The sequence below is a fragment of the Diabrotica undecimpunctata genome, chromosome 4 (assembly GCF_040954645.1).
Source record: "Diabrotica undecimpunctata isolate CICGRU chromosome 4, icDiaUnde3, whole genome shotgun sequence".
Lineage (NCBI taxonomy): Eukaryota > Metazoa > Arthropoda > Insecta > Coleoptera > Chrysomelidae > Diabrotica > Diabrotica undecimpunctata.
In genome coordinates, this window is record NC_092806.1 from 107,210,505 (window position 1) to 107,232,802 (window position 22,298).

The following is a 22,298-nucleotide window of genomic DNA, read 5'->3' on the forward strand; positions in this document are numbered from 1 at the left end:
CATTAATGATTTCTTTATTTATTCCTCCTTAATATTTATTTCTCCGTTTTCCGTCACCTCTGGTGTTGGTGTCTCATTATGGTCTCCTTTTGAAAATAGGGATCGAAAGTTGTCTGTCCATGTTTCCTTCTGAATGTGTTTCGTTTTTATAAGTTCGTTCATCTTTTCTTTGTCCTTTTATCATTTTCCATATTTCTTTCTGTGTTCCTTAGAAGTCGTGTTCCATCTGTTTTGAGCAACTCTGTCTATATAAGTTAGATACAGGAATTATTGGAGGAGTTGTATATAAGAAAGTCGAATATTTTTTATTTTATCTCTAATCATTCAAAAATCAAAAGAATCGATATATATATATATATATATATATATATATATATATATATATATCGATATATATATATATATATATATATATATATATATATATATATATATATATATATATATATATATTTATATAACGATATTTTTTTATTATCTAGGTACTTAGAAATATTAGGAAAAAAAAACATCTACATTACTTACTTAAATTTATTGAATTACAATATAGTTTAACACTGTTAAAAAAACATAAAACTAGCAATGTACACTAAACTTAGGTAGAAATGTTTGCACAATCAATAAATTAGTTACTAATATCAGTACAAAAGTATTAAACTTAACTAACTATACAATCCTATTAACTATTTGCTTATGTATTAGGAATTAATATATTTGTTTCCATTTTAAATTGGTATTACTTCTGAATATGCTTTTTTAATAAAATTGATTGAAATGATATTGAAACAAAAAAATAAGAGATCAAAAATATAAAAGGTGAAATTAAACTTTTATATACCTTGTCGCGAAAAGGAATTAAAAGAAAAATAGATGATGTGTGTTTAATTATAAATACTACAATTTTTAGAAATACAGCCTTAACAAATAACTACACTTATTTGTTCTGCATTCACAAACTTGCGATTCACAATTAGATTGAAAATAACTTCAAAAATAATTCAATTTCAGTCATTCTACGAGAAAATTATTTAGAAATTTTATAGCTAAATTGTTTTCTATTTTAATTTCTGATTGTGTTGCATCTCACAAGCTGGAATTAAAATAAAATTTATCCCTTCTGAGATCTGGACATGAGGGAGGAACACTTTATATTTGGTCACGGTTATTAATTCTGTTAGGTGATTTTCACCGAGTTAAAGTTAAAGACAACTCAGCTCCGGACACCCTGCAATAATCAAGTTGCATTAAATTTCTCGTGGAATAAGGGACCCTGTCAGAGAAAAACTAGCTTTTCTCTAGCTTTTCTCTAGCTTTTCGTGAGAAAAATATTAACCAGAAGGAGAGAGAAAAAACACACGTTCGAATGCAAGGACTAAAACTGGCCCAGCAGATTAGCCCGTGCAGCACTGCGAGGAAAAGATTTCCGTACCTGTTATAGCAAGATCTTGGCCCGAAAGACAACCGACAACGGATGCTAAAGGCCAAAAGGTAAGGTACATATTATCTACTAAATAAATAAAACAGATGATTAAAGCGAATTATATAATAAATAAAGCAAATTACAGTTGAAAACTTTGAGATACAAAAAATAAATGGAAAAATATGAAATTAAATACCAAGTACAAACCTTGGTAATAAAAAACTAGTAGAAGATAGTTGTCCAACTACAAAAAGGAAACATATTTTAATATATTATAACAAATTTAGACAGTTTAATTTTTACTTTTTAAATATTTATTGTTCTTTATTGTAAACATATTAACGTATAAAATAAATGATTTTAATGCATATTGCTCCAACAAAATGACTATGATTATTTATGGGATGTCTCCGTAATCTGTTTGAAATAAATTTAACAGACACAAATTTTATAACAAATCCAATTTATAAATGGAAACAAGTCTATTAAACGTAGGGAAATGATAAATGGATATGTACAATTTGTGATATAAAGACTAAAGTCAATGCTCATGTATCAATGCTCAATTTGTGTAAAAGTCCATTAAAAACAACTGAACTGTTTAAAAAGTTAGGAATTTTCCAGTACATTTTACTTTACATGCCATTGCACTGGATTTGTATCATTCCATTATATATTGTTGTAATTTATTTTTGCCGCACTTTTTCCTACAGAATATTAATAAAATTTATATGGCCTATGGAATTGTATTTTTAATTTGGTTAAACGTAGGTCCGGTTTTGTTTAGTTTTAAGCCAATATTACAAAGTCATTGTATAGTTTTAATAAATAGAAGGTTTTATTTATATGGACTTTGATAATATGAGTTCAAACCTATATAAATCAAATGAAAAAATTTAAGTAAGGAATTTACTTAAATTAATTTTTGTTTTAAATATTACAGTTACTAAACACGCTTTTTATATAAAACGAATAAGCAGCAATTAAATAAACATAAAAACGGAATCCTAAGAAGAAAAATAATGATATATACCTGTTAGAATAGAATACACAACATTGGGCAATCACTTTAAAAAATGCAGGAAACAAAATGATTTATGCGAACGTTCATAAAGATTAAGCTAACAAAACTGTAAAATCCCCGAACAGTAGCTGCAATTGAGATTTGTAGTCATCTCCACATAGACAAGTGCTAAAAATTGCTTAGACCAAAGAACATAATTATTGAAACTCTTGAAAACAAAATTATTAATACCTAATGTTGATTTAGAAACAAGATACAATACAGGGACAATAAAATCTTTGTTAGATTGGAATATGCTGGAGTAGAGATGCTTAGAAATAAAGCAAGACATTTATTTGTGTTTATTAGTGTATGGAAGGGCGTTTTAAAGAGTTGAACATAAAAAGTGTTAATTAACACGTTAAACGCCGTAATGTATTGAAGATTTTCTGGGACGACAACTTTTCTACTCAAAACATATTTATATTCCGTATACAAACGTGTTACATAAATATTTTTTTATCATACTTTGAACTGCGAAGCATAGTCCTCACTATGCGGTCCCCAGTACTAAATTCCTCTTGAAGGCCGCGCGACTAATCGTGATTCACGCCTACTGGAATCAACCTGTCTATAATAGTCTATTATCGCTCTAGATTGCAAGCGTTTAGTCCATTTCGGGTCATTGGCTGAGCAACTGTAATAAGTTGTGCCTCTAAGATGTCTGAATACGAGAAAAAACAACTTTAACTTAAAAAAATCATGATGGAAATTTTGTCAGATGAAGAAACATTCGGATATTCATCAGCAGGTTATGTACATATTGATAATGATATCTCTTCTTCTGACTAATGTTCGCCTGTAAGAAAGAAGACAAAAGAACGTCTTACCAAGAACGAAATTTGTTTGACCTCAGAAGTAATTAACCAAAAAGCTTTAATCATGACTACAATTTAGTTTTAAGTACAAGTTATTTCTCTAAAATTAATTAAACCATTAAGGAAGTTATAAAGAACTTAAAATCGTACAACGATTTTTCGTCAGATAAGTTACTTGCAAGATCGAATTCAAGCAATTTACAGTGGAGTGCTATCACAGGTGGCAGTTTTGAAAGCATTCCCGCTTCTTGTCAATAATTTAAAATACACCTGATATTATAGAAAATATACCAGAGAAAAAACTAATAGGTTTCTTGTAAAAATTTTGGTGAAAATTTCCTTACTAAAATGATCCACCAAACACATTGATATGCTTCTTAAAAAGCCGAGAAAGCACTTAAAGCTCAAATAAGAATGTCGAGAAATACGAATATAAATAAAATACCAATATTTTTGAGCTTACAAATTTGAATTGGACCTGTTTAATGCCGAAACTATCTTCTTATTGGTCTACTTTGTTTTTCCACTTAATAAAATAAAACAAGTTATGTCAAGAAATAAATTTAAATTTCTTCTGAATAATTCGGATTTTACTGATCAAAAAATACAGATAGTTCCACAAGACCTATAGGAATGTATTTAATATACAACCTATAACGTTGTCTGATAACATTTGTATAGACCAAACTTTAGTACCCTTTGATGGACGGCCTTTACTAAAATTTATTAAGAACAGACTAATAATATACTAGTATTGAACTAATACATAAATTATTAGAAAGACAAACGTACCTTAGGAATTAAAAGAAGACGTAGGATGTCCAGATTTATAAACCTGACAGAAGGTGTAGTTAAACCACATTACTTGATTTGTTTCAATTCCAGTGAATCATTATTTTCTCTATTTGGCTTATTTTTCTATTGGTTCCACTCTGCAGTTTATTAATTCTCTTTAATTGAGTAGATCTTTAATGTTTTTAATTTGCCCAAGGCACCTGTAAAATTTATAGTATTGTTTAAAAAAAGGATGAGACCATAAAATAATATTTAATATCAATGCAAGTGAAAAACAAAAATTAAAGAAACAGTAGTAATAAAAGAATATTTAAACCAAATTGTGGAAGCTACACTGATTTCCGACTGTCTAGGCAATGGTCTGTAAATATGTATGACGTTTCGTCTGTGGTTGCGGCAGGTATTATCAACTTCTCTTATATAAGCACGAATCGTGTAAGCCTACACTGTTAAATACTGTGATATAAGGCAATTATCAATTGATTATTGGTAATAAGATATTTCTGTAAAGTTTCTCAACTATATACTTTTTTCAGATAATCGCAGTCGTTGCTACTCGTATAACAATTTTATCAATTATTACAAAACTGCTAAAATTACTAAAACCTGGACCACATTTTTTTTAATATATCCCTTAAATATATATCAATTTATTTAATTGTGCGTTACAAAACGTGGATTTAGTTGTGCGTTACAAAAACCTATTAAAAATATTAAATTCAACTCTTTTAACTTACACAAAAATTTTTGGTACCACATACTACTACTTACTTATTGTATAAGTCAAACTTAAAATGTACCTTTTATTGAGTAATTTTGTTTTGTTTATTTGTAAGCATAAGTTTCATTACTGTAAATGAAATAAATTTGGAATGACCTCAGTTAATTGATATTGATACATGTACTTAATTAAACGACAAAGAAAGTTACTAAACTATTTTAATAAGAAACTACGTAATATACGGAACTAATTTCGAGGTAACTTAAATTTTGGTTTAAAAAGTTCACAATTCACAATCACCTCCAGTTCTTGAAAAAAGTCTTTTCTGTCTTTTGTTTAATACAACTCATGTTTTCAATTGACTAGTAACCTAAAACGTCGCCTTAAATTTTACCCGACATATGGATATCCTGGGAATGGAGCTGGGAAGTATCCAGGGTACGCAGCTGTAGGTACTGGAATCGACGCTGTAACGAAGGACGTCGTTACAGTTGGTATAATTGTAGTGGAGTAGATAGTGGTGTGTGCAGTCTTAGCACCAAACGTTAGCTTGAGAACTTTGCTGTTGGTTTGAGTTATCATGGTGCTTTGTATAATTGGGGAGGAAGTTACTATGAGCTGAGGTTGAGGTTGGGGTAGGAAGGGATTCAACTGCGGTAATTGAGGAATTTGTGGTATTTGTGGTAACTGTGGAATCTGTGGTAGTTGAGGTTGTAAAGGTGGGAATGCAGGTGCGATAGTACTCGTACCGATTTCATAATCCGTTTTCGTTATTGTTCCCTTTAATTTGGAAATTGTACTTTGAATTGTGTTATGGCCTTGCGTGACGGGCAGGACAAAAGTCTCATATAAGGTTTCAACTTTTATTACAGGTTTTGATGTAGTGATTACTTGAGCTTGAGCTCCTGCAGCTTGAGGGTTCAGTAATCTGTATAAGGCGAGCTGTTGTAGTTGATCTGGATTAACAGGTGGAATCTGCTGATTATTAGTTAACTCATTTATGGTTGGTTTATTGGGAGACTGTGCTTTCTTTGGCCTTATATGTGCCTCCAACAATTTAGATTTTTCCACATCTGACAGATCGAAATTGGAACCAATATTTGCCAAATCAAGGTCAGCTGGTAGGGAGACTTTTCTAATTAGTCCTTCTTCTTGGTCATTCTGATCTCCGAATTCAAGCTCCAAATGCAGCTCAGATCCAGCTTCATCCAGATGACTGTTAAACTCGTTAAGTACTTTACTTGGAATAAAGTGGTATGCTTCCATGGGAGGTAAAGTTTTTGTAGCAGTCACTAACCTGTAATGAATTTATACAACTTTAGTTAAATTTTTTTAAAATATACTTTTTGTATAGTATTACCACCACCAAATATTTATTTTAATCAGAACAGAATGACGGTATTAGATTTTTGTTTTGATACAGTGCAGCGACAACCGCTGATACGTATTTCGACCTCCTTAGGTCTCGTCAGAACGGCATAGTCACTGCTCTGTTTGTTTCGCAAATTTTAGGAAACACAGTGGTAAAGATTTGAATTCGGTTTCGCTAGGTAGAAATCGTTTGATTTCTCTTTTTATTTATTTTAATATTCAAAAAAAGCTCATCAAATAAATTAGGACACGCATTGAAATAGCACGTGCATCATTCATTAAACTTAAAAAAAATTCTTTGTTGCCGGAATATAAGGTTAGAACTACGCCTGAGAATCCTTCGATGTTACGTGTTCTCTACTTTTCTTTATGGCTTGGAAGCGTGGAGACTAAAACATGTCCATCTGAATAAGTTGACCGCTTTTGAATTTTGGTGTTACAGAAGAATCCTACAAATATCATGGATTCAAAGAATGTCAAACGTGGAAGTAACTAGAAGGATATGAAATGAGGCGGAAATAATATACACTATCAAAAGACGAAAACTTGAGTACTTAGGACATGTCGTGAGAGGGCAAAAGTACGCATAATTACAACTTATTATGCAACGCCAAATCCGAGGAAAGCGAAATGTGGGAAGACGAAGAATATTCTGGCTTAAGAACTTAAGGGAATGGTTTGAATGCAGTGGTGCAGAACTTTTTAGAGCGGCAGTCAACAGAGTTTAAAAAAATTTTTATGGATAGTCCATCAGTACTTCACGAAGATTTACTTTTGATACTACTGATTGTGTAGATCAGTCCAGATTCATCAACTGGTCTTACAAAAAATGAATTCAAGACCTTTTTTGAATTGGGGAGATAGGAAATAGGATCTTGTTATGGCAAAATAGCTGATGTTATATTTTTGCTCACAATAAAGAAGTATTCATTTAGATTTTCAGGGTTTGTAAGAGAAAATATTTGAGCTGTATTACTTTTATTTCGAAGATCGATTATTATGGGCCAAGTTTCTCTTGCAACATTTTTAGAGCTTCTCAGATGATTCTCATAGTAATTTTTATATAAAAAAATTTCTTTTAAACGTTCTGTAAATAATAAAACACTACATTAATAATAATATCAAGGCAAATAATTTTGATACTATTTTATTAGCATTGCGTTTAAATGGTTTGTTTGACGATTCATTGCTTTGTATATTCACTTATCTATTGGCAACAGTTTCTTTGTGAATGGAACATTAAATTAGTAAAGAAATTAAATTCCTTTAGCAATGCTCGGGATCATGTTAACCCATTTTCATCTCCACACTTGTGCATTCCCCGTCTTATTAAGTTTGAAGGCGTCATAACTCGATGCAATTAAGTACGGTTTCGAATTCCGACGAACAATTTTATAATCACCAGTCACCTCGTTACTAGACATCAAAATTCAAGTACATTGTTTACTGTTGTCAGACCGGAGTTGCTTTATTAAAAACTTTTGAATAATAATAATTCACACAGTGAAATACTAAATATACAATTTTTCACTTATTTTTAGTTGACAAGAATTTAAGGTGTGACAAGAAATATCACACTAGATGTGATATTTCTTATCGAATGAAAATAATTTTGAGAAACTATATCATCATCATGACAGATACAACAAATATCGGACACACAGTTATCGGACATCCAGAGAGGCACTTTTCGGAGTACAGGTACTGATTCAAAGATGCAGGGACGTTAACTGCGACGTATACGCGTGCTTGATCGACTATGAAAAGGCATTTGTCAGAGTTTAACATCAAAAGATGATAAACATTTTAAAAGAAGCAGACCTGGATGACAAAGACCTCAGAATAATTTCAGAACTATACTGGAATCAGACCGCATACATGAAAATTAACGGAGAAGAAACAGATCACATAAAAATACTACGCGGAGTTAGACAGGGATGTATCCTATCGCCGTTGATATTTAATATGTACTCAGAGAAAAATTTTAACGAGGCTCTTTACGGAATAGACGTGGGCATCCTTCTAAATGGTGAAAGAGTAAACAATGTTAGATATGCCGACGACACCATGGTGATAGCAGATAGTTTAGAGGGACTTCAGAGGCTAATGGACAGAATAAACGAGTACAGTCAACAGTACGGACTAAACATTAATACCCACAAAACGAAACAAATGATTATTAGCAAGGAGAATATAAATGGGGCTCATCTTTACATTAATGGGACGCAGATAGAGCGAGTAAAACAGTATTGCTACCTGGGAACTATTATAAACGAACAGTGGAGCAATGTACAGGAAATAAAGTGCCGCATAGGAAAGGCAAGAAGGGTCTTTAACAAAATGAGCGCCATCTTCAAAAGTCACAACATATCCCTAGATACAAAAATAAGACATTTGAGATGCTATGTTTTCTCTGTGTTGTTGTACGGGGCGGAGGCATGGACGCTTACAGACACCACTATTAAAAAACTTGAAGCATTTGAGATGTGACTTTATAGAAGAAAGCTGAAAATATCATGGACAGCAAGGATCACGAACAAGGAAGTTCTAGAAAAAATGAACAAGGAACCAGAGATTGTGTTTACGATCAAACGCGTAAAATTGCAATATCTGGGACACGTTATGAGAAATCAGCACCGTTACTCCCTGCTGCAGTCTATATTGCAAGGTAAAGTCAAAGGTAAGCGAGGACCCGGTAGAAGGAGAATATCATGGCTGCGGAATTTAAGAACATGGTTTAAGAAAACCTCAACGGAGCTGTTTCGAGCCGCAGCGAGCAAGGTCATGATTGCCAATATGATTTCCAACATCCGAAACGGATAGGAACCAGAAGAAAAAGAAGATATCATCATCATCACCATCATCCAGCTTTCATGTATCACGTCCACTGCTGAACATAGGCCTCACTTAAACTTCTCCATTCTTTGCAATTTTGTACTCTTTGTTGCCAAGTTTTCGTGATACGCCTGATGCCGTCAGCCCAACGTGTAGGTGGTCTTCCTCTATTACCTTTGTCTACTCTTGGCCTCCAATGTGTAATTTTGCTTGTCCATCGTGATTCATGCATTCTCGCTACATAGGCTACCCAATGACGTTTTAGTTCCGCTATGTGTTCCACAACATCAGCAATACTCGTCCTTCTTGGCAGATCTCCGTTTCTTATTCGGTCCCGCAACGTCACTTCCTGCATAGACCGTTCCATTCATCTCTGTGCTACTCTCAATTTCGAAGCCGTAGTCTTGGTTATAGTCATAGTTTCCACCCCATAGGTTATGCCGGTAATACGCATTGGTCAAATAGTTTTCTTTTAAGACTAATTGGTATGTTGGCCCTAAGTATGTCTCGCAGATTTCCAAAGGCTAACCACGCTAAAGTAATTCGTCTTTGGATTTCACATGTTTGGTTATCTCGGCTGATTTTTATTTCGTGACCCAAATACGTATATATCTTCACCAGTTCAACCACTTTGTTTTAAATAGTTAAATGGTTATTGGGGACCCCATTTGTCATAAACTTGGTTTTGGACAAGTTGCCCACCTTGCCCGACATGCAAAGTCGAATTCATTTAACATATCTGTGGCTTCTCCTAAATTGTCTGTGAAAAGGACAATGTCATCTGCGAAACGGAGATAGCTAAGTTTTTTGTTGTCTATTGTCCCAATTGATCATCTTAAAGGCATACTCTATTGCCGTTATGAATAATTTCGGTGACAATGTATCTCCTTGCCTTATCCTACGTTTTATTTTTATTGGCCGGGTTTTATTGTGTATCTTAACAATCATAGTGAAATTTTTGTAAATATTGATGTATTTACTGTATGGCGGAAACCATTGGTACCATAATTTGATCGGAATCCTGCCTGTTCTCTCGGTTGGTAGAAAGCTAATTGTTTCTTCAATCTTGATGTCAATAACCTAGTGAAGAGCTTGTATATGTGATTCAACAGGCTAATAGGTATATTATAATTCTCTAGGTTCGTTCTATCTCCTTTTTACGTAAAAGGATGGGTATATCATTGTGTTTTGTGTTAATTTTGACTTTTGCTTGTATCATTCTTTGGTCACTACTTGTGGTGAACTTGTTGAGTACTGTTACATCTTTACTTATTTGTTTTTTGTCACTTATGATGTAGTCGATTTTGTTCCTTGTTCTACCCTTTAGACTTTTCCAGGTCCATCTTCTGTGCATTTTTTTGTAAAAGAAGCTGTTCATGTTGAATAAATTATTCTGGGGTAGGAATCCTAGTAGCGTTTCTCCTCTGTCCTTTCTTCCTGGGGAACCGAATTTTCCCACGGATGTTTCTAGCTCTGCTTCTTTTACACCTATTTTTGCGTTGAAATCGCCACATAAAATTTTAAATTGAGTACAAGAATCATTAAGCGCAGTAGATATATCGTCATAAAGTATTTCGATTTCTTCGTCTGTATTGTCTGTTGTTGGAGCGTGTACTTGAATAATTTTGAGTTGCTATCTACTGTTCAACTTCAGAATAAGATATGCCACTCTAGATGATATACTTTGGATGTTTATTATCTTCTTCGCGTGGTTTTTATGGACAAAGAGACCGATGCCGTTTCAGGGAAAGTCTGATAGGATATATGCCCTGATTTCAGTGTTTTTAAAGTTTCATCTCTCTTATTAACTCCGCTGACACCTATGACATCCAATTGAATTTTATTCATTTCAGTTTCCATTTCTGTGAATCTCTCCTCGGGCAGTAAACTTCTGGCATTGAATGTTATAACGTAAAGAGTTATGGGGTTTTTGGGTTCCCTCCGCATAGTCAGCTTTTTGTCTTCCCCCTCAGAATCCTCGGAATAGACAGAGATAAATCAGTGTGAGATTTTGGACGCATCCTACTCACCTGGGTAAATCTGTATTTTTTTTAAAATCTGACTTCTCGGTTTTAAGGAAAACTAAATAACTAACGAGAAATGCCAACAGAAGAAAATTAGAAAACGAAAATATTTACTACAACTAAACTCTACACAATTCCAGGAAGTTATCCCAGTTAGTTTTAACACAATTGTGTTATAGTGGATTCATGACTTACTCTTGCTAACGTTTATATTAATACTTATAAGGCAACAGAGATCTTTTACGAATTTTATTGGTCTTTACACTTGTGTACGATATGAGGATGCTTTGTAGATATAAATGGTGCGGAAGAAATAAAATACTCAGGGGATCAAATCTAGCAATGGAAATTAGCAGCGAGATTACCTTAAGTAAACATAAGTAGAGATCAGATGATCTAAATAGTTCTGCAGGAGGACAGGCGCAATGGTGATAACTATATAACCGAATATTGTACAGCGGTGCAGCAAAAAAGGAAAACTACAGCACTTTCTCACTATAACAAGAGTAATGACGAAGATAAACACGATGGCCCCCAAGTCTGCGGTAGTTTTTTGCATCAGGAGATGCCAATAATCCTCGCGAAGAGAAACTACCGAAAGTGTATAATTTGTAATTAATTTTATATCAATTTAAAATATAACTCTCTTAATATTATTCTGAAGCTATTCTCTTGTGGTATTTTAAAGTAGGTATTATTTAAATGGGAATAAGCCACAATTAAAGGTTAACCTAAATTTATTGACGTTTCAATTTCCACTTCGGAAATCGTTCGAAAGATATTTTTGAATAAGGTGTTATAAAGTATACTAATACACGCCTGAATTATTGTAACTTATCTCTTTCAGTCAAAAGCAATAATACCTTTGATGACAATGATGTCTCTAGTATTGATGAGCCATACGCAGATTCAGGTTCCAGTTACAATACTGCTGATATGGAGGAATCATCAAGTGAAAAAAGTACAAGTATTTTATTATTATTAATAATAATCGTTTGCGAGAAACCAATACACTTTGTTTTAGGGGAAAATAAAAATGTATTGGTGATTGATGAGAATTTATAAAGCAATTTTCAGTCTAACAATATTGCGATATTGCGAAAAGACAAAATTATTTGACAAGAGAAACAGGGCTAGATATTCCAGTTTGCAAGGAGTTTTTTAAAAAAGTCTTGAGAGTTTCAGATCAAACAAACTTGACAATATTTTTCATTTTATTTCGAGGTTCCCAAAATATTAGTCAGATTATTCTAGAAAAAAAATCCCAATCTTTGTTATTTAGCTCCCACTTTAAATCTGTCGACTATTCCTTATATATATATATATATATATATATATATATATATATATATATATATATATATATATATATATATATATATATATATATATATATATAAATATATATATATAAGCGGGGATCCTACAGCTTCTGCCGCTTCCCGCATTTCGATCGCCATCTTTTTCTATCTCTCCAGGTGTCTTCATCAATGGCTCTATCTTTCATGGTTTCCATAACACCTTGTATCCAAGACTTGGCTGGTCTTCCTCGTTTCCTTCTATTACTTGGATTGTATTCCATAGCTCTTTTTGGCCATCTGTTGTCGTCCATCCTCTGTACGTGTCCATACCATATTAACTGTCTAGTTTCTATTCTTTCAGAAGTTGTATGTACTCTATCTGTTTTTCTTCTAATTTCAGAATTAGGTATACGTTCTACTCTTGATATACGGCAAGCTCTTCTAAGGTAGTCCATTTCAACCGTGTCAACTTTTTTCTTTCCTTTTACTGTCATTTGCCAACATTCTGCTCCATATGTAAGAATGGGCTCTACAATTACTTTGTAGATAGTCATTTTAGTTCTCATAGTAGCTTTGTTGGACCAAAGTATCGAATTCAGAATTTGAACACTCTTCCTGCCTTGTTGCACTCTATAGTCTATATCTCGTTCCGTTGTTCCTTTACTGCAGATAATACTTCCCAAATATTTGTATTCGTAGCACCTTTTCATTTGTCTAATTTCCAAATCCGGGTATTCTTCTTCATTGCCTATTCGCATATATTCTGTTTTAGACATATTCATACTCATCCCCCATTTTTCGTATTCATCTTTGAGCTTTCTAAGCATATAATCTGCATCTTCTTCACAGCTTGCAATTAGTACTTGATCATCTGCAAAGAACAGCGTTGTCAGATAATGGTTGTTAAGCTTCAACCCCATTCCCGCACATTTTTGTCTCCACTGGTGCAGTGCTTCTTGGATATATATTTTGAATAGGGTGGGGGAAAGACAACATCCTTGTCTCAAGCCTTTCGTTACTGTAAATACCCTTGAGAAAGTATTTCCTGTTTTTACAGTGCTTTGAGGACATTTATAGATGTTCAGTATTGCTTTTAGATATGTTTTACTAAGGTCCGTTTTCGTCAAGACACTAAATAAGAGTTTTAAAGGAACTGTATCATAAGCCTTCTCCAGATCTATAAATACCAGATGCGTAGGGAGGTTTCGAGCTGTTCGTTTTTCAATTACTTGTTGAAGGGTAAATGTGTTGTCCACGCACGATCTTCCTGCTCTGAAGCCGCTTTGTTCTTCAATTTCTTTATACTCCTCTTCTATTCTTCTTTTCAATATACGACCATATAACCTTCCCAGCGAGCTAGTTACGCTAATGCCTCTATAATTTCCGCATTCTTTTCTGTCTCCCTTTTTATAAATGGGGCTAATGTGGGCCAAATTCCAATTGTCTGGAATCGTTTGGCCTTCAATTAAGCATTTATTAAAAATATTCACTATGCTTTCCAAAAGAGCATCCGGTCCATGTTTCACCAACTCGATGGGAATGTCTCCAGGCCCGGGTGCTTTTCCATTTTTCATTTGTTTCAATTATTTTTTCAGTTCTTCTTTGTTTATCTTATGCACCTCTGAGTTTTCTGTCATTGAGATATGGTCAGGTCTTTCCATAAATTCGTGCCTACTTTCTGTTAATAGCGTTTCGTAATATTTTTCCCACTTTTTATTTTGAATCAGGTTTATATTTCCCTCATCTTTTCTTTCTTTTCTAATACTTTTTATGAATTTCCAAGCTTGTGTCACTTTGGTTCCGCCTAAGCATCGGTCCATCTCTTCGCATTTCTCTTCCCACATTTCGTTTTTTTTTGTGACTTCCTTCTTTGCTTCCCTGTTGAGTCTGCTGTAAATTCTGCGGTCTTCTGAGTCTTTCGTGGATAGCCATGTTTGATAAGCTTTTTTTTTGTCTTTAATTAATTTTCCTACTTCTTCGTTCTACCACTCAGGATTTTTTCTTTTGTCAGCTTCTTCGTACCCCAATGCCTCTTTGGCCGCCTGATGAATGCAATTTTTTATATCTTGATATTCTTTTTCGGCTGTTTCTCTTCGAGTTAAGTGAGTTAGTTTTGAGGCTAGTCTAAGTTTGTAGAGAAATTGTACTGATTCTTGTTTGAGGCTATCAATATTATATCTTATCTTTGTGGAAGCTGCTACCTTCTCCTGTTCAATTTTGTTCTTGTTTACTTTCCTGTAGTGTATGGTTATTTTTGCGACCACCATATAGTGGTCAGATCCGCATTCGGCACCACGATACACCCTTACGTCATTTGTTTGGAGCCTTTTGTTTTCTGGTTGGATGAGATAGTCGATTATAGATTTTATCTTTTTCTTTGGTTGTTCCCAGGTAAATTTATGTATATCTTTGTGCTGATAAAATCCATTCATTATTTTAAGCTGTAATGTTTCACAAAGATCAATGAGTCGCTCTCCGTTGTTGTTTATTTTGTCTTCACCATATCTTCCTACCACATTGTCTTGTAATTTTTTGCCTACCCGAGCATTGAAATCTCCTCTCCTAATAGGCATATTTCTTTGGATCGGTTTACATGGGTCAACACGTCAAGCAATTTGTCATAGAATTCATCCTTAACTTTTGTATCAGAATCGTCACTAGGAGCATATACTCCTATTATAACTATCGTCTCCCCATGTTTCTCAAGATCCATCATAATGATCTGCTCGTCTATCTCTTCCCAACTCTTGATATTGTTTTTGGAGTTTTGTATGCACGGCTATAGACACACCTCTTTTTGCTCTTAATGATTTTTCAACTCCACTGTATAAATGAATATAGTCGTTCTTGATTTCATTTCCCTTTCCTTTCTCTTTTGTTTCTGTGAGAACGCATATGTCTATTTGTTGACTATTCCTTATACAAACAAGAAACAAATGATCCTGTGTCACAATTTGTTTTTAGGGATATTTTTAGAAAAAAATTTTATTTAACTTTTCATACGCCTGTATGTGACAGTTGTGACGAAGATGTGACGAATTTGAACAACAAATAGAAACAGAAACTTCTAAAGTTACTTTGGCAGGTTTAAAGTTAGAAAAAGAATTGCATATTCGAAAGGCAGAAAGCGAACGTGCTGGGATGGCATTGGATTCAGAATTGGGTAAAATAGCTGAAAACGATGTCACTGTAATAGCGTTTGATCTCATGTCTACATTTCCGACACCTCATCTTTCAACTGTGGTATGTTACTACAAAAGGCAGTTCTGGACATACTGTTTAGGTGTCCACAACTTGTCAAGTTTCCAGGCCCACATGTATATTTGGCATAAAGCCATAGCATCTAGAGGACCTCAAGAGATTGGATCTTGTATACAGCATGATGTCAAAAACTATGTTAACACGTCAAAATTAATTATGTCTCTATTTTGTATATATATATATATATATATATATATATATATATATATATATATATATATATATATATATATATATATATATATATATATATATAATGCCGGTTTACAACGTTCTTCGACGTCTTCCGATTTCCAATCTCCATCTCATTCTATCATTTCATAGATCGTCCTCCAGTTCTCTGATTTCTTTATCAACTGCTTCTCTCCAACTTCTTCTAGGCCTTCCTGGTCTTCGCCTACCTCTTGGTTGCCATTCAAGAATTTGTCTTGGTATTCTATTCTCCGGCATTCTCCTTACGTGTTCGTACCATCTGAGTTGTGTCGTTTTGATGTCATCAACAATATTATGTGTAACCCACATGATTTTTTGGACTCTCTCGTTTGTTATTCTGTCGCGTCTGGAGATTCCCGCCGAGCGGCGCCAGAAATCCATTTCTGTTCATCTAAGCATTTTCTCTGTTCTGTCTTTTAGGGGCCACACTTCGCATCCATATGTTGTGATACTTTTTATTATGGTGTTGTATATTCTTCTTTTATTTTCTTTAGATATGTTTTTATCCCACAGTACGCTGTTCAGTAAAGCCTATGCCTTTACTTCCCTGTGTATTTCGTTCTTTAGAGGCTGCATCTAATTTTTCGTCCTGAGTGATCTTTACTCCTAGGTATTTGTAGTCATCATATAGCAATGATAACCTGGTCACCCGCAAAGCACAGAGTGTACAAAGTTAAGTCTATTAGTGGTATGCCCATATTCGTACATTTTTTCTTCCATTTGTTGAGTGCTGCTTCGAGGTATATTTTGAATAATGTTGGGGATATACAGCATGCTTGTCTTAGTCCTTTAGTCAGTTTGAATCCCGGTGTTATCAAATTTCCTGTTTTAAATCTTGTTGTTTGTTGGTAGTACAACGTTTTTACTGCTTCAATCAATTCTATATTTATATTTGTTTTCCCCAGTGCCTCCCATAATTTATCAAGCGGGATACTATCATATGACTCTATTTTGTAATTACATTAAACAAAACAAGATATCAGAAGTGTAGCAAATTGACCATAAATTTTTAGTGGCGTGGCTTCATATTTATCCTATGACCGTGACTTTGGAATCATAGAGAAGAACAAGAAAACTTTTAATGATATTTATGTACCCGGAGATTGGACCAGAGTGATTAGGACAGCCAAAAAATAAAAACCATCCACAGTAGTAGAAATAATAGAATTCCATTAGATAAAACCGTTAACAACTAGTTAAAAATGCAATAGTTGCGATACTCTTTAACTGAACCACTACAATTGTATTATAAAGAATCTAATAATCCGGAGGTTAGTTTTAAACATATAGACATTACGAAGCGCAATACATGTACGTTTATTGGAAAACTTCCACTTTTATACCCAAAAAGCAGAGACATTGAAGCAGCTAAATTTAGAAAATTTGCAAGATTTGTTAGTGTATGTACCACCTTATTTACATAACAATCTAAATGTTAAAAATTTAGATCAACGTATACAAAATAATGATGATGGAGAAGATAATGTGTTTTACGCTATAGAAGATTCCGAACAAATAGTGGAAGAAATGTTTATAAAAAAAATTAGTTAAGGGCATTGTTTTGACTTTTGTTAATTTCTTGTATACAAGTATTGTAAAAATATATTTTATGCAAAAACGCACTTTATTTTTTATTTATATAATGTTAGTGCAAGAGTGGACTACAATTTTTTTTTTAAAAGATTTTGAAAATTTTACTTTTTTGTGATATTAATGGAAAATGAAATTAACTAACCTAATTTAAGGTCTTAAAATTGAAAACTAAGATTAATAGTTCTTAGAGAAACACAGAGCGGTCAAATTGAATAAAACTTCGTCTTAAAAAAATCGTCTGTTTCCCAAAATCAATTTTTACTAGTTAGGCCACTCTTGCACTATGCGCCTCAAATATCACTCTGATTTCAACGTCTCTATCTTTTATAATATCTGCTCAAATTGCCTTTGTAGGCCGAATTAATACGATTTTTCCATGTAGTGCCACCTTAAGAATATTAATTTACACAATGAAATGGTTGTAAGATTTCTACACACACTCCCACCTTTTTATATAACGCAGAGTAAAATAACTGTGAAATACAACATAATTGTGTAATAAAGTTTCATAACTTGTGAAATGTGAAATAACTATGTAAAATACAACATAATTGTGTAATAAAGTTTCATTACAAGAACAGAATTACACACATTTTAGTGTGTAATATTTTCCATATTTGGGATTTTTTCTTTTAACTTATAATATGTTTTTTTATTAAAAAATCTGCCAAAGAAATAAACAAATATCAAATATAACGCACCTACCAATGTCACAAAACGTTAAAGTATTTGAATATTTTAAATAACTTTACTTATTTAAAAATATATTTTTAATACTTTAAAAACGTCTTCCATTTAATAATAATTTAATTAAATTAAATTAAACTCCCCTAAAGTAACAACGACCTTTTCCATTCATGTAAATCCATTTCGTGACAGACAAATTGAGACAAGAAATCGTTCCAGCGATTAAATACGCTTTCCAATTAGAGACTAACACTTATCATTAACACTCACCTCGTTACCAGATAGGTCTGCACTAAAGTCGAGCTGCTGGTGTCATTTCCGTGGCGTACGACAGGCAAAATGTGAGTTTTTAACATGGTCTGTGTCGTGCTGAAGGTTTCCGTAAGCGTTTCGAGAGGTGGCGTTTCCATATCCGAGGCGAGGTAGAGAGGCGGCAATGTAGCAATGCTGGAATCCAAGAAATTGTTATCTTTGGCGTAATTGCTCGATGTCGCCAGGATGTTCTCTGTAAGGGGCTCGGTCGGTTTTGGTGTAGGGTCGACGGTGCGCTCTAAACTCTTTTCAAAAGTCGACGTTACGGTTACATACCGAGTGTTTTTGACGTTACCAATCTGTAAAATGTTAAAAAATAATAATTATTTTATTATAAGTACTAAATAATTATTTATTAATTATAAATATTTATTTATTATATAGGATGAGTCATGATACCAAAAGTGCTCCTAACAAACTAAATTCAGTATGAGTTTAAATACATTGTTTTGAGAAAAAATAAGGGTTGTTCTGACCAATTCGGCATTATTTTAATAATCCGGGCAACAGGAAAACTCCAATGGTTTGAACATGTAATACTAATTGTTGATCATATGGACAAAGAAAATACTAACATACATTCCAAGAACAGCAGGAAAACTGCAAAAGATAAAAAATATCAAGAAAAAAATGACGCCAATACGATTACTAATGTACTTGTTTGAGTTCTATCCATTTATTTAAAAACTATTTTCAAGATACACATTCCGAGCAAGAAGATATACCAGTATATTTATATATATATATATATATATATATATATATATATATATATATATATATATATATATATATATATATATATATATATATATATATATATATACAAACAACACAGTTTATTAGGGCTGCAGTCAGAAGGTTTGGCCGGGATGTTACAGAAACACTCTTTTGACTTTTGGTCTAGCTTTCGGAATTGTTTTATTCCTTCTTCAAGACACTGTAATTAGAAGAATGTGTAAATATTTACAATATATCAATTGTCAGTGCAACTTACTAGTCGTTGAGATTATTTATATAAAGCTATGACACTCAACGACTAGTAAGTTGCACTTACAATTTGTGATATATTGTAAATGTTTACACAAAAGTCAATCATATCCAGTATTTCTTATATATGTATATATATATATATATATATATATATATATATATATATATATATATATATATATATATATGTATATATATATATATATATATATATATATATATATATATATATAATAAAGTTTTATTTTGAGGTTGCAGTCATTAATAGGGCAGGAAAGTAAAACTCTTTGTTCTTTAATCAAGCTTTCGCAAAATTTATTTGCTTCTTCAGGATATGCTAAAATATGGTATCAGTAAATACAACGAAATTAGAACTAAATAGCATTGTATAAAACTAGTAAAAAAACTTACAACATGAGGTTAATCCATTAAATTTTCAAATTTGCAAAACATTAAAACTTAACTTATTTTAAAAATTATACAGTTATGTAAGTACAATATTCCAATTTAATTTAATTTTGTAAAAATTCATTTTGACATTGATTGTTTGATTTATGTCAGAAAGACACTCGTTTCTGTTTATTATATTTTTTGTTGTTGATAACTAGCTCTTGATTGTTAACATTTTAACATATATATATATATATATATATATATATATATATATATATATATATATATATATATATAAACGTACATCACTTATAAAAAACTACCTTAACATTTCAGGGGGCGCGCAGGCAGTAAGTCCGTACACAAATTTTTTCACACAAATATATTTTTTATTTATTTTTTGTTAAGTTTTTACCTACCTAAGTACTTCTATACAGATAAGGAAAACATATATAGATTCTATTACAAAATTAACAAGAGATACTAACAGAGATACTAATCCACTTAATAGACAGAGATAAAAATCATATTTCCTTCTAGTCAAGTTTCCACATTCTTCCTCATTACCGCTCAGAATGAAGCGTTATACCGAGCGATAAATCCGATTGTTTCCTGATGAACAGTGTTGCCAATATTAACAAAGCAAAAAGCTGCAAATGGAACTTTAAAAAACAAAAGAAAATAGCAAAAAAAAAATTAATTCAAAACATCAAATTTTTTGTCCGACGTAACATTCATAGAATTGATAAATAGTTATACAACTACTTATTAATAATTTACCACAAATTGCAAACAAAAAAAAAATTGCTCAGAGATTAACTTTTTATTAATACTTTAAGCACTGTAATGGAGTTGTCAATTAAGTTAATATAAATTATTATAGTCAAAAAAAATTGTCTGGCTAATTGGTCTTTACCAAAGCCATCTAATTCAGAAAAAAAATAATTGTCTTTATTTAGGGAATTTCTGTGAATTGTAAAGTAAATAAAGTCAAAATAAAAAGATTTAATCAAAGTTATCCATTTTTTACTATGGAAATATTACTCACTGACATTTTCAACGTCTTCAATGTTTTTGGAATATTTTTTTTTAACAAAATCGTACATGCTTTTGTTTTATTTTTTCACATCCACCTCATTTGCATAAATAAAAAACATTTCCTTAATTCTGCCTTCGTGTGAAAAGTGTCTTTTAAAGTCGTCGTGGACATTTGATTTCCCAACTTTCTTTTCATTATAATTATGGCTGAAAAAAGCCTTTCAACGGCAGCGCAACTATATGACAGACACATTATTTGTTTACCATGTCGCAAATAGGAAATGTTTGTGAAACATCTCCACTTTTTGTTTGAAAAACATGTTTACAGAATGGTTTAATTTCTGAGATTTCGTTGTTAAAGGGCAAGTCCGTATGATTAAGCTTTTATAATTCTCTATCCAGTTCAGTCGCAATTACAGCCAGCATGTCAGCAATTGAAGAAATATTCTTTTTGTTTTAAGGTCAACAATTTGTCCCTAGTTTAGCATCCTCAGATACTTTTATGCTTGGCGATCTCTGTCATTAAAAGGAGATATTTGTTTCATTTGTCGTGCCTCCTCTGTATAAAACTCTCTAGAAATTGTGTATCTTTTCTTCATTCAGCTCACCGGTTTTACGTTTAATTCTGATCTCTTTTGGGACCATTCCCCCAACGTATATTTAGTGTAACGGTAAATGGTTTTCACATCCGTAAAATCTAGACTCAATATTTCACCTTTTTTGTTTCAGTGAATTATAAATATTAATATTTAAGTTTGTTAAGCTCTATAAGGGTGGATATTGCAAATTTTAAAATTCTAGATACAGTTCAGATGTTAGTTCGAGGATTTGTCAAAAATTGTTTAAGCAGAAAGTAAGCTATCATCATGCAACTTGAAAATATAATTTTAAAGGTGGTTATTTTAGCGTTAGTGTGGTTTAACGTTTGCAAAAACTTGAAATGTCTTTAATCACTAATACGTTTCTTTGCACCAATACAATATTGGCACTATCAGATGCAAATCCTAACATGTTTAGTTTATAAGGTATGTCTTTTTGGGTATAACATTTAATGATTTTTATTATGTACTGCTGTTGTCGTACCATCTTCGATTGGTATCAGTGTTCAGAAATCACTGGTATCAGAAATCCATCTTTTTCTGGAAAATTTTAGTTTATAGTACTAAATAAAAGTACCAAATATTTGATAGTAGATCTATCTGCGCTTTCGTCAACAAGTATTGAAAAATAATTGTTTTGTTGCTTCTCTATCAGGTAATATTTCTCTGTTACTTTTGTTAAATTTACAATAATCTCTCTAGCTTTTATTCTACTCACTAAGTAACTTGAAAATAAAATTCAGATATATACACAAGGCAAATATATTGAATAATTAGCCAGCAATAAAAATCGGCAAATATCCTTCACGAATTAGTTTCTAGTACTCACGAATATAAGTGAATAAATAAAGCAAAAATATG

At 32.4% G+C, this 22,298-nt stretch overlaps 1 protein-coding gene across 1 annotated transcript in view; it reads right to left on the bottom strand.

The window, feature by feature from the left end:
• Positions 1 to 521: 521 nt before the first annotated feature.
• LOC140439837 (uncharacterized) overlaps positions 522 to 22,298 on the bottom strand; it is an 895,210-nt gene continuing 873,433 nt past the window's right edge. Inside the window, exons 16-17 of the mRNA XM_072529991.1 lie at positions 18,373 to 18,713; positions 522 to 6,114 (exon numbers count right to left, since the gene is read on the bottom strand). Coding sequence (XP_072386092.1) covers positions 5,208 to 6,114; positions 18,373 to 18,713 — 1,248 coding nt within the window. The 3' untranslated portion in view covers positions 522 to 5,207. The remainder of the gene's footprint in view (positions 6,115 to 18,372; positions 18,714 to 22,298) is intronic.